General features: G+C 38.8%; 1 protein-coding gene across 1 annotated transcript in view; it reads left to right on the forward strand.

The window, feature by feature from the left end:
- Window positions 1-16800: 16800 nt before the first annotated feature.
- LOC134226089 (actin-binding Rho-activating protein-like) overlaps window positions 16801-18301 on the forward strand; it is a 47088-nt gene continuing 45587 nt past the window's right edge. Inside the window, exon 1 of the mRNA XM_062706628.1 lies at window positions 16801-17637. Coding sequence (XP_062562612.1) covers window positions 17593-17637 — 45 coding nt within the window. The 5' untranslated portion in view covers window positions 16801-17592. The remainder of the gene's footprint in view (window positions 17638-18301) is intronic.

Here is an 18301-nt window from a genome sequence, read left to right on the forward strand (position 1 = left end):
TTGTTCATTTTGAAAACCAAAGTCGGAGGCAGACATGCTACCTGAGTCGTCAAAACGAACGTCATTTTCCGTTGAAGAATGGGTATGAAAATCATTCATCGTCGGTAAATTTTCAGAAATGAAATTTTGCCTGCCTGCAGCGATTCTCGCATAGGTAGGCATGTTTGAAAAATTAGAATTCGACGGACTGTTCGTTACCCGGTGAGAGGTAGAAGCAAAATTTGTTCGTTGATTGTGGTGGTATGAATTGCTCGACCGGAAAATGATTTCGGATTTTGAGCGTTTGAAATATGTTTACCCGGTGAATCTGGGATCCTACTGGAACTTCCCGTCATCAATTTTGCACGGGAATTCAAAACTTTTTTGCGTGAAGGGCATTCCCAGAAGTTGGATTTATGATTGCCACAATTGGCACATTCAAATTTATTGGAATCTTCTCTCACAGGACAGGTGTCCTTGGCGTGAGAGGTTCCACCACAAATCATGCATTTAGCATTCATGTGGCAATGTTTAGTTCCGTGACCCCACTTCTGGCACTTACGGCACTGTGTGGGGTTTTGGAAATTTCCCCCAGGCCTGCGGATATGTTCTCATGGAACACGGACATGGGACATAATACAGGCCTTTTCCAAACTTTTCATATTAATTAGTTCACTTTTGTTAAAGTCAACTAAATAAAATTCTTGAGAAATACCAGGGGAGTACCAGAGCGAGATTTCTTTTTCATCTTAATTACTTGGACTGGTGAAAATCCAAGTAATTGAGAAATTTCAATATTAATCTCATCCAGTGATTTATCATCACTGGGGAGAACTTTCAAGACGATCGCTCAGTTTTGTCGTCGTGTGTGAAGAATTTATGGCGATTCTCAGTTAAATACTGGAGAAGACGTTTGCGATCGTCGAACGATCCCGGCAAAAGGGGGCAGTCACCCTTCCTGGCAATCTGAAATGAAACCTTGATAAAAGGTTACTCAATATCTCATTCCGAAAGTCAGAAAACTCGACAACAGATACCACAATTGGCGGAATCCTTTGCTTCTTCGCAAGGATCGAATCACCTGGGCTAGAGGTAGATTCGATTTGCTCAATTTCGTCATGCTTCAAATCGAACTGATTGCTCAGTTCGATATGAGAAGAGTTATTTTCAATGTTAGAATTAGAAGGAACATCTGATGTCTCCAACTTCCTTCTATTCTTTCCACGCTTTGGCAGGACGGTCTTGAAACCTTGTTTCATAGAAGGAAGTGGGACTCCCCTTTCCTTTTGTTTATTAATGATCATTTCGGAGCGTGGAGACGTGACCTTCAAAGAGGTTTTTCCCAGAATAGTGTTTCTGCAGGATTACCACCGTTTGTCGGAATTTTACTTCCGCAAACGGGTCCAACGTAAAATGAAAACACGGGTCCAAGCAAATATCGTAACGGGATCAGTAGGTACAAAAAGCGCTGAAAAGCACTGTTGAAATTAAAATAGCTTCGAGTAGTATTAAAAACTTCCTTCATCAAAAAGAAAAATCAACCGCACAGCACGAAAGCACAATGGGGTCTGTGTACCGTAACTTCATTTTTGCTAGTCCCCTTCGAAATTTGTGCATGCCGCTGACCCTCATACACATCACTATGAGTCTTATAGTGAATTGTAATTCTGCATTATGACTGTACTGCAAAACCAGTAACGGATTTTTTAACGGCGGCGACAACGTCGTCGTCGTCGGCGGTCGCCAGCTGTGTTCTGTCGCGGCAAAGGAATTTCGCCAAATCACTCACTTCCACCATGTTCCTTCGGTGCCAGAATTTTTCGAAAAACGCAAAACAACATGGATGCGGCAGCAGCGCGTTGCGGTGGCCAGGAAGCGGTTGACATAAAATGCTCGCTTTAAATGATTATATAAATAGAAAAATCGCTGAAAGGTCTACCCTCTCTACAGAATGGAAGGCGGGTGTGGATTTGGCCGATGTTTTACCGGATTGTTCAGATTGTTTCAGTTTCTGATATTCTTTTTTTCGTTTTCAATTAACACGCGCTCGGCATACATTGAGTGACAATTAAGTTCTCAGGCAGAATGTGTCATGTCGGGCGGTGAAAAGAATGGATTTCAATGACAGAACTTGGCTACTTGAGCTCTGCGCATCTGATTACCGTGATATTATATATTGTGCTTCTTCAAAAAACGATTAAATTCACTGACCTTTTACAAGTGCGGCTCAGGGTTGGTAATGCTAAGAGAGCAAAATTCTTTTTACTTTTAAACTCATTCAGATTAGTGCGCATGATAGTACATTCATGATGCACACTACTAATGACATAATTCTAATTGTTAAATCGCGCGGTCCAGTTTGGTAGCGGCCCGACAAAATAATTGCTGACAGATGGTTCAGCATGAATAATGTATAATGTAGTGCTCAAATCTCTAACAAAATTACTATTTATGCATTTGTGATCCATGAACCATGCGTCCAGGGTTAGTTGAGATAATTTTCAACCTGAAAGTTTAATCATCTTTCAAAAGTTTCATCTTCGATTGTTTGTTGAAATTTTTAGTCTCTTTCTTAATTTTTATTGTTTTTCAATACATTTATTTGTGTTATTACTGATTTGGCTTTTTGCTACCAGCCCTGAAAACCGTGTAGAGTTGAGTTTATAATTCTCGCTTAACTTTTCAAAAGGACCTAAGTAACATTTTTTTCATGATTTAATTTGAATAGCGCAATCAACAGAAAAACATGAAAACTTTTGATTGCAGTACTCAAATTAATTCATGAAAAAAATGTTACTTAGGACCTTTTGAAAAGTTAAGCGAGAATTCACCACATGGCCTACTGCATTCTTGCCGTCCGCTCGCACAAAGGAAAATATTTTAATTCATAAATTATTTTGGACTGTTTTTGACGTTTTTAATCATCCAACCCAATCTCTCATGATGCTGTGTAGTGAAGAAGATCGCGAAAAATCTTTCCACTTAATCGCGGTAAAAATATAAATAATGTGAGATGCCGGTCGGCGTCGTGATCAGCCGTCGCCACTGAAATGGAATTTCTGTTCACGCAAGCAAACACGCACCGGTCCAAAAATATGAGGATAAAAAAACACTCTCGGGGCGCCACACGCCGATGTCGCCTCCATCGGTCGTCGCCAGGGTGGCGTGTCGTCGCCTTCGTCTCCACCGTCGATCATCCAGAAGCGACCCATCAGCTATAACATTCTTCTGTGCTGTCATCAGGCAGGCGCCAATTTATCGTCGGTATTCCAGAGGATCAGTGAAGCAGGTCTTTGTGGTGAAAAGTGGATATTTTTGTTTTGATTCTGCTGGAATTTTCCTTGAGATTAAATAAATATTTATTATGTTTTTTGACGTAATGGAATGTTTGAATTAATGCGAAATATAAATCTAACAAAACCAACTTTGTGTGGTGATATCGCTGTTGATCTCATACACTTTTATTGTTTAGATGATAAATAGTTTTCTTAAGTCATATATTGCTGATGTCTCTGTTTTAATAATATAAACCTTCTTGAGCTCTTTACATTAAAAATAAGTGTAATAAATTGATCATAATTTATAATGTTGTTATAAAACTTTATGCTGGCATTTTTGTTATCCGGTTGTATAGCAGCAGACATTTGTAATCAATTTTATAATGAAAATACAATATTTCTTACGGCTCAGTCAAAACTTTGTAAATTTCAGATCCACCGACGAAATCCCTAAGCAGCACTGCTCAATTTTATTAAACTCATCGCGTTCATGAAACCGCTGCTGAAGGTCATCGTTGAAAGATGGTACCTACTCCTATATGAAGCATACAAACAGGCAGTCATTATCGAATACGAAATGCGGTTACCCAGTAACAAAACCATGACGGACGCCAAACAAATTTGTCAACATTTCAAAATCTAATTTAAAATCATCCGTCCGTTAGCCGAAGAAAATCACGCGTTCTGTTGTTACGCGACCGGCCAGAGCAAATACCAAATCAACGCCTTTTGGATGAAATGAAACAAAATCCCAAGTCAACTGACCGACCATGCGTCTCCATCCATTCATATCACCAAAGCAGCCAGCGTAGGTCACACAAGCTAATAAAGAGCGCATGGTGCGGGCGCGGTTGGTGAAACGTCGTTCAGATAGACGGACACAAATGTTGAGTGACATTCTTTCGCCTGCTGTGCTCGACTTGCTTCCTGAGGTGGTAATACACATAGGAAAAACTTTAGTGCGAAAGCTGACCAATTTAATTAAAATTAAACCCTTTCTTTATCAATAAATATTTGTAGTCACAGTGGATGAAAAACAGATTGGTCCATGTAGAGACTGCGTCAATTAATTAATTACCCAGAGCAATTCATTGAAACTTTCATCTCAAAGGGATAAATTCAACCAAATTTGAAATACACTGTCTCTACACTGAGGTGTCGATTGTATTGGGAGTGGAAAAGTCCCTGGAAAAACGGGCAACGTGTGGAGATGGGTATTGGAAAAGAACTATTTTATGGGAATTCTGATTCCCTGGACTGATTTCAACCAAATTTTGAACACAAATTCGCGATTCTGAAATTCAGGAGTATGTAGGGGGAGTGGGATTTCCGGATTAACTTATACGGCTGATCAAGGTGACGATGGATGGGTTATGTGCGTATTTCGCACATAACTTGCAAGAATCCTACATCTGACTGAAGAGAGAAGCAAAGCGGATTGGACTAACGAGTGGTCACCAAAAAACGGGAATTTCAATACTTCAATATTTTCCTATGAGAACATTAATGCTTTCAGAGAAATATTTCCATATGTAAATGAATCCTTAGAACATTCAGAAAATTGTTGCCCACACACTTGTACACCAACATGCTCAGTTATTTAAAAAATACCGTCGTCGGTAATTGGCCTCTTCCCCTATGCTGTGCTGCTGTTCTAAAGCAGCAAAAGTCTGCGAAACACTAAAAACAAGAGAACATGGAGAAACTAATGCATACTTCGTTTGAAGAGCCATTTCTCATCAAAATGAATAAATCAAGTATCCATGTAGTTTTTTTTTCAAATCAACATGAAAACAAAAAAATCTACCCTCACAATATCGAACTTAATTGCGTGGAAAAGTATGCAACCTTTAGACAACTAATATAAACTGAAGCTCAAGTAGGCACAATGCAAACCACAACTCCAAAATGATTCACATTATTAGCAATCAAAGCAATCGCGCAATGCTTCGACGGCCACATGTATTGAACTATTAAGGACAGTCATCACGGAAACCAAGCTTGAAAGTACTAGCGTTTTCTAGGGCACACCACTCAATACAGGAGCAACGCACAACTGTCATTTTAATTATTTCACAAATGTTACGACGCAGCAAATTTGAAATAAAAAGATGACAGTTGTGCATTGCTTCCGTATTGAGTGGTGTGCCCTTGAAAACGCAAGTGCTTTTAAATTGTGCTGTTCAAAGTGTCTCCCACTTGCCTACCTACAGCCAGATTACACTCCACATTTGGTGATCCTGCCAACTGCACCATCAGAATCGGAAACCAGACATTCAGCTCCCAAGAGATAGCCAGCTATACAAATCAATTACACCCAGGTTTTTTTTACAGGGTTTGGTTTTGGTCGTTTAAGACCTTCAGGGTCAAATGAGTTAACCCCACCAAAAAATTCACAAAAAATCAAAGAAAATTCAAGGGGTATTTGAAAAGCTGTAAAAGTTCAGGTTAACCGAGAAATTAATGAATTCCAACCGCGTAAAAAAAACCTGGGTGTACAAGGAATACTCCCAGGATCTATTGGGATGGGAAGCATTAAGGAACAGAAAACGGAATGATCACGTACAACAGTTTGAACACAGAAGATGACTTTTTGGACTCTTCGGTGGTATTTCAACCACCACCGTTTGATTATTGGCAAAAGCAATTATCTGTCGTTATAGGAAACGAGTCGTTTTCAAGTTTCGTTATCCTTCCACAAATGAGTTTGGAAAACTCTACTGTAGTGGCAGAATCATAGTAGGCAAATATTGAGATGTCAGATAGTGAGAACCAACACTTAATTATTGTAACACAGAACACTCAAAGACACCGAATAAAACAGACGTTATCCAGCTTTTTACGCTAGCCATAAACTAAATAGGGGGTGATTCAATCATGACAGATGCTGTGTACAGAAGTTTGTAGGAGCATCGCAGTAGACTTTGATTTTGGATTGTTTTGTTATCTGTCATAAATTTTCACAAATGGGTGATTGTTTATAAATCACGGTAACGTAATTTGGGTCTACAACTATTATATATTTTTTCCATTCTAGCGAGTCTGGCGATACGAAATAGAAAAATTGTACGAATTTGATGTTTACAATGAATTACTTGGGTGCGGCAGGAACCCAAGTCTTTTGTGCTCTACGGTTCCTTAATTTAATCGGCAAGGACTATGTTCTTTGCTGTCAACGATTGTGATGAATTTGTCATTACCTATTTGAAAGCCTACGAATGGAGGTTTTATGTTACTCTAACTCTCCACGAATCTTCGTCAGGGCATCTGCTGGATCAACCAGTGCGTCAATGAAGATATTCATATATTATAGACCTATATTAGCCATACAAACAGTCCATCAAATATATGTATCAACTACTCGTGAATATTGCGCCCCACCGTAATGTTCTACTGATAATTTCGAAAAGTCTGAGTCTGATATGAGTCTTTGGCTCTTTCGATTGACACCACGAAGATAACGAGCGGACCACACCAATTTTACGAATACTTTGTCCTACTGCATCAAAAGTCATATTCCCAAATAAATTTCTCGAAAATTTCATAGAAAAATAGAACGTTGTGAGGGATATACATAATGTCTGAAGCATCGTGCTCTTTTCATGTGCTTGGAATGTGGACGAATAAAATTTGAATTCCGCAGTACGATTGTGTCTCACATATTCCGTCCCACATTAGTCGTAGGATTGAAGCTTTCTTGATGAACCATTTCCACCGAACCTAAAATGGTTAGAAAATTTAAGGTAGCGAAAAAAATGAATTGAGAAGAACAATTTTATAATTGAATGTTGGATCTTTCGAGCGATAATGGAAACTTTTGAAGTTTCATTGACGAGCTCGGTGGTCTAGTGGCTATCGCTTCTGTCTTATAAGCAGGAGATCGTGGGTTCGATTCCAGGCCTCGTCCCTTTCCTACTTTGTATTTCTATCTAAGTTCTTTCTGTGTTTCACGTTATACCAAAACGATTTCTACTGTTATAACCTTCCACACAATCCAAAAACCTCCCGTGGCACCTATGAGAGGTCGTAGAGTTCTCTGCATCTTACTTAAGTAGGTGTCCAACAAACCATCCTTCCCCTTCCTCAGCATTCGCAAGGACGTGGCCAGGATAGATCTCGACTATTGGAGACTGCATTGCTGCCATCTAAGAGTTAGTGATTCGTCCCAAATCAATATCTGTGGTAACGGATGAAAGTGATGCTACTCTCATACAATAGTCTTGGTTTGTACCACCTACGAATTTGTGCGAAATGCTAAATGCTAATGCTAATGCTAATAAAAACTTTTTAAGTTTCATTGTAAACAAACATTTTTCATCATAGTACAGCATACTTTGATCTATGCAAGGCAAATTTATGGTGGACAACGCTAATGTCAAAAGGGGTGATTCAAAAATTATAGCTATGGACAGGATAAAAAGCTGGATACATGAATGCTCCCTTGTTACTTCAATTTTAGAAGTAGGATAAACCTGGAACTCTGAACCTGTAAAGTTGTAAAGATTTTTTTTTATCTGGCGCTACAGAAGTTTTTTTTTTCAAGACCAGAAATGTTTCAATCAGGCGTCATCCAAATGTTTCTGCACCCTGAGGATGTACGAAATTTAATTCCCGAGTTCAATCCAAAAATGACAGCAACAGAAAAATGGTTACGGAAGATTGAAAGTTTAGGAAGTATGTACGGTTGGGATGAACGTGCTGCACTTCATCATGCAGTAATGCGATAACAGTTATAATCAAGTATATAATCAATGGTTTATTGGACTTTAATTTGAGGATGGCTCTGAGTCCTATGAAATTTGCTGATGTGGAATCATTCCTGGATCCAATCTTACGTTATGAAAACTAGATGCAGATCCCTACAAGAATCAAGTAACAGAAGTTGTTATCCATGCGGTATCAATGAAGAACAATGTTCTACACGAGTAATACAACACAATCACGGTAGGGTTAGCATAGAAAAAGTATATTTCAACATTTTAATAAGAATTAATAATCATTTAATTTAATCAGATGCTTTATTTGATACAGGTAGTCCTATATGTTTAATCAAAAGTAGTTTTGTTTCAGATAAAATTCAATATCATAAAACATTTTCAAATTCATATGTAGGTTTAAATAATTCAAAACTGAATATTTTAGGTATTTTTGATTCAGAAATTGTAATTGATGATTATATTTATAATTTGCAGTTCAAGATTGTGCCAGATTCCACAATGCGCCCGATGTGTATTTTGGGATCGGATTTCGTTAAGGTGAAGGTGGGTTGAGTACCAAAACAAAGCTTTGAAAGTATTGGTACAATAAAAACTGTCATATACTATAGTAGTATTGGTATCGTATTTATAGAAACATAAAATATTAGTAGGGTGGTTCAAAAAACGACCCAGCTCCAACACGCTCACTCGATTCCGTCCCATGCTCCGAGTGTCCTCCAAAAACCGAATTGAACAAAAACTGGTTGAGCACAAGCCGGTTCAAGTTTGTATGAAAACTAGTATGGGAAACTAAACCTTTCATTACACTGGCTACAGCGCCTCCTCGAACGCTGGTGAAAAGAGAACCCACACAGCTGAAAGCAACATTCTAAAAACTTCACTGAACGAAAATCGCACCGCAGGAAAGATCCATTGATTACGTAACGCAAAAAAATATCATTTTATACCCCGCTCACCCCCCCGTCACACTTTTTGTATGAAGTATCTGCTCCTGGTGCAATAGATATCACAGACAAATTTTGGCTATTTTGTTGAAGCACACATTTCTGTTGCCACACTGATGCCTTCTGAGAAGCCTAATTATCATGCTAAAGACACGCAACCTCGATTGAAATCGACTTCTAACTATTGGAACGACCATTAAATATGAATTGTCTACAGAGTTAAAGCTCTTGAATATTTTATCCATTCATATGGTCTCCCCCCTCGCCGGCGCCCAATGACGGAGCGCCACAATCAGAATAATGTAAAACTCAACCTCGCCATATCAACTGTCATACAAACCTGTAACGACCTGTGCACGGTAAGCCTCTGTTCAAACCAGCCCAAACCATCGGATGACACCCAAATTATAAATCATAATCGACTGAGCATGGCGGAGCAAAATTATTTTTTGAACCACCCTAGTTATTAGTTTGCTGCTGCCGGTGCCGTTGTTTACATTCGCTCCGCGATCAGTTTTTAATGGTTTTTTTCGGGCAAAAATAGCAGTTTATATTAAGTTTTCGGTGCAAACAAGTGACTGATTTCGAAAAGTGATGTTTAATTTGCATTCCATCAACATTTTGGGCTGCTCATGTGCGGAGAAGTGAGTTAAAACTTGATTTTTTAGTGCCCTTTGAGAAGAAGTGAAGTGCAGTGATGAACCCACCAAATCGCGAACGGCTAATAAATCGGCACGAAATTGCTGATTTATGATATTATTCGAGCTGAAATACATAAAACTCTTTGGATAAACATGTTCATTATCACGGGAAGTGAATAAATATGCTGTGAACAGGTTAGTAATTTGAATATTTAACTTTTGTTCGATGCTGTTCGGTGCATTCGAATGTTGGTGGGAGAGGAGTGCGGGAGGTGTGGGGTTGACCCGTGGGAGGTTCGGTGCCATATTGACTGCCATCGTGGTACTCCTCCATCTATGTCCTTAAGGTGACTCGGGGAAGCACTACACACCGTGTTATTTTTCCTATCTTTTGTCTCTTTCTAGCATTATCACCTCGTAACTTTGGAGCGGCATATTTCGGTTTTTAGTTGTTTGATGTAACTGTAAATGTATCAGCATGTAGATGGAGAGTAAGCACGCGCCGCCGATACTTTTTCAAAATCATATTTGTTGTAGAAAAAAAATTAAGCATTCAATGATGAAAATGATGACGATTTGATGATTGTTTGTGCTTCCCGTATCCCCTTAAGCGCAATAACTTGATAGTTGGGTATGACGGTCGAACATTGCAATTTGCAGTCAAAAACCAATTAATTACAGAAGCTTCTTCGAAGTCGGTGACTTGTGCAGATTATCCACTGTTTGAAATTAACAATATAGAGGTAAGTACAGACACATTTTTGAAAACTGACGTGGATCTATTAGATATTGGTGATAACGGAACTTCATTAACGGATATACGAAGCATCAAATCTCTATTCCTTGATAAATATAACAACAGTCGTTTAACCGCCATCTAATTCAGATTTATGTTATACAATGAATATTGAACTAACAGATAAACGACCATTCAATTTTTCACCGCGACGATTGTCACATAGCCAAAAAATAGAAGTTAAATCTCAAATTGATAAATTATTGAAAGATGGTGTTATTAAAGAAAGTAATTCACCTTACGCTAGTCGAACAGTTTTAGTAAAGAAAAGGATAAATCATGGAGAATGTGTGTGGATTACAGGAATTGAACAAGATTACCGTTAAAGATAGATACCCTTTGCCGATAATTGAAGAACAATTGGACAGTTTAAAGAATAAAAATATTTTACTACATTAGATTTAAAGAACGGTTACCACCATCTTCATATTGATAAAACTCACAAAAATTTACTGCTTTTGTAACACATGTAGGCCAGTTTGAATACACACGCGTTCCGTTCGGACTATTGGGCCAAACACAATTGATACGTTTGCGTGCGTTTTGACAGTTTTCCCATGGGAAAACTGTCAAAACGCACGCAAACGTATCAATTGTGTTTGGCCCATATGTAACGCCCCTTCTGCGTTTATGAGATTTATAAATATAGTATTCCGGCATCTTTTAAAAATAGGCAAATATAAAATTTATATGGACGATATATTAATCGCAACTGAAACAGTTGAAGAACACTTGGGAATTTTGAAAGAAGTTTTTCAAACTTTGAATAAAAATCATTTGCTACTACAATTGAGCAAATGTTCATTTCGTAAAACTAGAATTGAATATCTTGGATATAAAATTGATGAATCAGGTATTCGACCAAGTGATAGACACATTGAATGTATTAAAAAAATTCCATTTCCCAAAAACATCCATGATGTGAATAAATTAATTGGTTTGGCCAGTTACATCAGAAAATTTATCGCGAATTTCTCAATTATTGCAAAACCTTTATATGATTTATTGAAAAGAGATAAAAAAGAAATGCATTTCAAAGAATCAGAATTCAGAGCATTTGAAACACTAAGAGATAAATTAATAGCTGACCCCGTTTTGAAAGTATATTCTCCTTATGCCAGAACAGAACTTCACACTGACTCCAGTTCTCATGGATTCGGTGGTGTTCTGATGCAAGAGCAAAAAGATGGAAAGTTGCATCCAATTATGTATTATAGTCAAAGAACAAATAGTCATGAAGCAAAATTACATTCATTTGAGTTGGAAACACTAGCAGTGGTCAACTCTATTAAGAGATTTCATATTTATTTGCAGGGAATCAAGTTTACTATTGTTACTGATTGTATTGCTTTAAAAGAAACTTTAAAAAAGAAAGATATTAATTTTAAAATAGCACGATGGGAGATTTTTCTATCAGAATATGATTATGACATAATACCCAGAAATTCAACACTCATGAAACACGCTGATGTTTTATCTAGAATTCCAGAATTATTCTCAATAAGAGAATGAAAGTAATTCTTTTGAACGGGCTATAATTGCAAGTCAAGTTCAGGATTCTAATATAGAAGCAATTCGTCAATTGTTAGAAACAAGAGAACACAAAGATTTTGAATTAAGAAATGGAATTGTGTACAAGAAAACCAAACGAAGCCGCTTGTTGTTTTATGTTCCCAAAAATATGATTGATCAAGTTTTATAAATGTATCATGACAATTTTGGGCAGTTTGGCACTGAAAAGGTATATGAAAATTTTTTTTTTTTGGTTTCCCAAAATGAAACTAGTCTCAGACCGCGGAAGCTGTTATACATCAAATAGTTTTAAAGAATTTATAAATGACATCAATATTAAACATATTCTTACAGCTACTGCTTGCCCTCAAGCCAATGGTCAGGTGGAGAGGTTCAACAGGGTACTAACTCCAGTTTAAGCCAAATTAGTAGACTCGAATCCTAGCAAAGGTTTTACTCCTATTTGGCAAGATGCAGAAAATTTTATTTATAATTCTTTTTGTGGATCGATAGCTAATACTCCTTCATAAGTTTTATTCGGAATTAATCAACGTTACTCAGCTAATGTAGATATTGAAAATGTTTTAAATGCAAACACAGAAATGCAAAGAGATTTGACGAAAATTCGCGAAAAAGCTATAGCGGTTAACGAAGCCGTTCAAATTTACAATAAAAAGCAATATGACTCTAAATGTAAAACCACATCAGTTTATCAAGAAGGTGATCTTGTATATATACCACATCATTCGAATTCCGGTGGGTCGTCAAAACTGAAACCGCATTACAAAGGACCAAATAAGGCGAATAAAAGGCGAATAATCGTTATGTTATCAGTGACATAGATGGATACCAACTATCTCGTCTGCCATTCACGGGTATATTTGATCCAACCAAAATGAAATTATGGAGAGCGGAAGTCGATCAGACATAGTGCACATCGGGGGCGATGTGTTTGATCAGGATAGCCGAGCTGTAGTGACAGCATCATAGTAGGCTATTTTTGAGATGTCAGATAGTGAGACACTTAATTATTGAAACGCAGAACACTAAAAGACACCGAATAAAGCAGACGTTATACATGGATGCTCTCATGTTACTTTACTACAAAATTGACCGAGGACGTCCAATCATTCCCCCCGGAGAAGTTACGCCTGGACCCTTCCGACCAACCAGCAAAGGCAGCATAGCCGCCCTTGCCAACACATCATCTCACCATCGAGTCCCCACGCCATCGTGTCACCAAGTCAGCAGTCTTGGAGGAGGTTGAACCCGTTAGCCAGGTATTGCAGCATAGGCAGATTTAATTTTTAAATAGGGTTCGATTAGCCAACGAGCAGTTAGTCTTCGTTGAGTAGGAAGAGATAGTTACAGAGCCGTAGCGTGGACTCCAGGCGCCCTTGGCGAAATCTTTTTTGGGCGCCCCTCTCTTACTAAGGAAAAATGTGCAATATTTCACAATCCAATAACATTTTGAATCCCACCTTAAAGTTAACTTTTTACTAACGAGATTTTCTTCACTATGTTGGCACATCTTGTAGAACAGTCAGACTGAAAAGTTTAGCGGATTGAAGATGCTTCATATAACAAGTAGTATATTAGGCGGTATGTCCCTGGAATGTTTTGAAATGTTGTGTTAGGATGTTAGGATGTTAGGATCTTGGCAGAGTCGTGGACATTTCTGGATCCTCGTATGGAATCTCTTGGAACATCCAGGCCGAAAAATCATTAAAATTGCTCATAGTGTTCTAACAGCTATTTCCTGCTCTTAATGGAAGGAACTAACGTACTTGCAAGTACATCGCAGAGAAACGAGATTTGAACATCGTGACAAATCATATTCAAATATCAAATGGTTGGAACAAGAAAATCCAACTCTGAAGTGGATCGGTCGCTGATCGAAATCGCTAACGGATTTCGGATCAAAAAAGATACAATATAAGAATGGGTCTGTCAGTGGTTTGGAGGTACTTCGTTGGGTCAATAACTTCCAACTTTGAAGTAGTCGGAATCGACAGCGGAAGCAGGAGGTCCATGTGGTGAAGTGAGGCTATTAATGCTTTGATATCACATGCCTTGGCACATGTAGTATGTATTGCAGATAAATTTTGCTAATGTACGAGAGCTGATAACCAAAGTAGTCATTTAAACAAGGTACATTATCACTGCTTATCGTAACGCCGCCAGGTCAAATTCGGCCATGATGATAATTGTTTGGACTAAATGAAGGTTTTCTGAATGAAATGAGCAAATTTGTTTTAAATCTACACCATCCTTAACCTTACCCCTACCCAATATAAGTCATTAGAGCAAAAGGCCTTTTACAATTTTGGTCAACACCTGTGGCAGCTATAGGGCACTGCACGGAAGAATCTCTTTCTCTTTCGTTCCTCATAAATTTTGACGTTTACTGGCCTTGTTGTTTTCAAATTTCTTTGCAGCGAGAAAGAGACAAAGCAGTCCGTGCAGTGCCCTATTGTGCCCGAAAATGGGAACAATCCGATCTACAATTTTCTAATAGGTAAGAAATTTATTTTGAGTGTTTTAGTGGAATGTCTTTTTCTTAGCCCCTTGTAACCGGTTCCGAAAGGCTCAGAGAAATCGAAATGGCAGTCAAAGTCAAGACCAAATCATTCAACTTGTTTATCTGAGATAGGAGAAAGATTAGATTTCTTGAAATATCTTCGCCATAGACCTTTGGACTTTGTGGTCGGTTTGTTATTATTTGGCTATGTAATGACTAAACTTGTTGTGTTTCCAATTCCCTAGTTCTTGATACCGGCGCCCCCTGAGGGCTGGCGCCCTTGGCGGTGGCCAACCCGGCCAACCCCACGCTACGGCGCTGGATAGTTGTTATTGAATTTTTATGAGTGAAACAAAGGAGTTGTAATGAAAAGGTGAATAAAGTTATATTTTTTGCCTTTCTCGTATACTAAGTATACGTAAAGGCTATATGTTCACTCCAAAAACAAACTTTTTATAGAAGGCTCGGAGACCCATAGTGTTATATACCAATCGACTCAGCTCGACGAATTGAGGTGATGTCTGTGTGTGTGTGCGTGTGTGTGTGTGTGTGTGTGTATGTGCGCACCAAAAGAGCAAAAAGTTTAGCTCACTTTTTTTGCACTTACCCTCAACCAATTTACTCGCAACAGGTTGCATTCGACGCATTATACTGCCCCATTGTTTCCTATTGAAAATTGGCCGGATCGGACTATGGGCTTGGAAGTTATGGCCGAAATACTTTTCCTCATAAAAAAGCGCGTAAAAAAGTCTAGCTCACTTTTAATGCACTTACCCTAAACGGATTCCCTCACAACAGACTGCATTCGACGCAGTATCTTACTCCATTGTTTCCTATTGAAAATTGGACGGATCGGACAATGGGTTTGGTAGTTATGGCCAAAATACTTTTTCTCATAAAAAAGCGCGTAAAAAAGTCTAGCTCACTTTTAATGCACTTACCCTGAACGGATTCCCTCACAACAGGCTGCATTCGACGCAGTATACTGCTCCATTGTTTCCTATTGAAAATTGGACGGATCGGACAATAGGCTTGGTAGTTATGGCCAAAATACTATTTTTTACCGCACGAGAAAGGCATCATCACCGCTAGGTGGATTAATCTGGGTTTTTATAAGAAACATTCTGTTAGACTTACAATCTTCTTCTTCTCTATATAATAAAAATGGTCTTTGTTCGTATCCGCATAACTCGAAAACGACTGGATAGATTTTCTTCGTTCCTTCAGCAATTATGTTCATAAACCTTTTCGACGGTTTCATATGACATTTCCTCATATAAAAATCAGTAGTAAAGTTGAGTAAATCGTGAAAAACTAAAATAAAGTGTCGTATGAAATTTTAGCATGGGTAGTTCACAACGCGCATTTTCGCCTACTATGCAGGACAACGTCTGCCGGGTCGACTAGTTATATATAACATTCGAGCAATGCCGTCCGTAGATCAGCACGTGGTCTATCTGTGAGCAAGTGTCGCCATTCGAATATTTCCATGTGTGTTTGCGGATATTCTTACGTGCGAAATAGGTACTGGTGATTGCAATCCCTCTAGCTGCCGATCTGCGCGTGACAATCTTTACATCGTGTGTTGGGTACTCTCCGTAGGCCTTTTCAAGGCTCTCATAGGGCGCATCCTTCACGTCTTGGTTAGTTTTACAGACGGCTTATTGGACCAGCGTAAATATCTTGTCTTACCAGAGGGCCGTGTAAGGTTTGCTTAGAATCCCACCCAACACCAAACTTGAGCTAGTGCGCTTCGAGCAGCACACTGTCAAACCCCACCGCATCCTAGGCAGTGGGTTGGGCCCAAGGAGTCGTCAAGTTCTTGGGCATAGTCCCTGCAGCCCGAGCAAACCTGAAAAGAGCCTTGCTTATTAATTGTGGAGTTTAGTAGCACATTTTTTTTATATAAATTATTCTTCCACTTTTGATAGCTTTTTGATCAATATACTCGTCTGTGCAATTGATTATACAATAATTGCTTCGTCACAGCAAACGGTTCTCTCAGAGTAATCCCATGCAAGAAGAGAGTGAAGAATGTGGAAATTTGCGCGCAATTATTCACAAACGTTTGCTTTACAATGTTTTCATTGAAGAAGTTTTTCATACTCTCTCGCGCACACGGTTCTCAAAGAGAGAAATTTCCCACGAACCAAGCGTCGCGTCGTCGCCATCGTGAAGAAAATATGCTGGTTTCTTGCGGTCGGTGCGACGGCGTGCGGATACCCCCGCAAATAAGCGTCGCGTCGTCGATCTGTTTACGCCTCATCGCATGGACTGAGCCCCGGTCCGTACTGCCGCGGCGAGGTGCAACCAGTGCGCAGCGCACTCATCTTCAATCGCGGCGCAACGCGGCGAACATGCACTGGATGCTAGTGAAAATTTATAAAAGCATTTAACCAATTTCGACACCGCTCACTCGCAAGAAAGTGATTAAAGTGCTCGCATCGCATTACGCGTTTAGCCTACAGGGTACCCGCTCGGCAGTTTGTTTTTGCCTGGTAAAACCGGAGGGAGACGCAAACGCGCGCGCACAGTCGGCGATACTAACAGTCGGTGGCGGTCTTTCTTTGGCGCAAGGTCGAATCATCATCAGTCTCGCGAAAATATAAAAAATCGGTGCAGATTTTTAGTCCGGGTGAACCTCGAATCGATCGGTGCCAAGGCAGTCAGTTAGCATCCAGCGCCAGGACGGATAGGATTCATCGTTTGGAGCGATCGAGCCTACAGATTGGAGGATAAGAAAGGAGCATAACTTTGACGAAGTCAGAGAAAAAGTCAGTACCCAGAATTGTTTCAGAAACAAAGTGTGCATTTGCATTTTTGATTTTTATCGGTTTCGAGGACAACATTTAGCCAATAGTGCGGAGATTGTTTGTTGGATAGCAAAATTGGTTGTGCAAAAGGTTTACATATTGCAAACAAGTGTTATTTAACAGTTTCGAAATTTGACTGGCATTGGTGCGAAATCGTTCGTAACATACATCGGAGCTTAGAACCAAAGTGGTTCGGACGGTGATTGTGAAGTGGATCAGAGCTTCGTATAAAAAAAACACCCCCAAAACAGTTCAGTGCATTGAAATTCAAGTGTTGAGTGCTCAATTGTGCCAACAACGGTAAGCACGCTGTCCAGTCAAGAGGAGCAGCAGCAGCAGCAACCCAGTTCCAGTACTGCTAGTGGAGTTCCCCCCCAAATCGCAATCGAAATGACGGACGTTGCCCACGAGCTCGGTGCTCTTAGATTGATAGTGGTGAGTTGTTCTTGCTTAAATCGATAACCTTAGTTTTCTGTACGTGTAGAAAATTTTCAAAACATTCAAGTTAAAGTTGAAATGATTATTTTAATATGCTTTGTTCGGGATATTCAGTTGAACTCTGCTGTTTAAATATCGAACACTGAGCTGAATATAGAAGAACACTTGGGATCATTTCCATACGATCATATTAAATTTCTTCACAACGCACAAAAATGTTAATTTAACCGTTTTTTTTTTTGTATTTTGTCCTAATTGTGTCGACCAAGTCGTTGAACTAAGAAACAAAATTGCCACAACCGAATCCTGAACATATTTTTTTTTTGTTTTTTTGAAAAGTTGGGTGATAACTTAAATTTAATTTTTGTGAAATGTGTATTAACAACCATTTCATGAACAAACTAAATCATCAATGAAATGTTGGAACTATCTTTTCATGAAAAAAAAAAACATTTCAGTTATTAGTAAAAAGCAACTCAAAGTTAAAAAATTCATGAGATATTAGAGACGGCCTTACAGTTGAAGTCAAAATATGTATCTATAAATATTACAACACCATGTTGTAATCTTTACAAATACTTATTTTGACGTCAACTGTTGGGCCATCTTTAGTGTCTCATTAATTTGTTAACTTTGAGTTGCTTTTTACTAATAACTGAAA

This window comes from Armigeres subalbatus, chromosome 3 (genome assembly GCF_024139115.2).
Source record: "Armigeres subalbatus isolate Guangzhou_Male chromosome 3, GZ_Asu_2, whole genome shotgun sequence".
Taxonomy (NCBI): Eukaryota; Metazoa; Arthropoda; class Insecta; order Diptera; family Culicidae; genus Armigeres; species Armigeres subalbatus.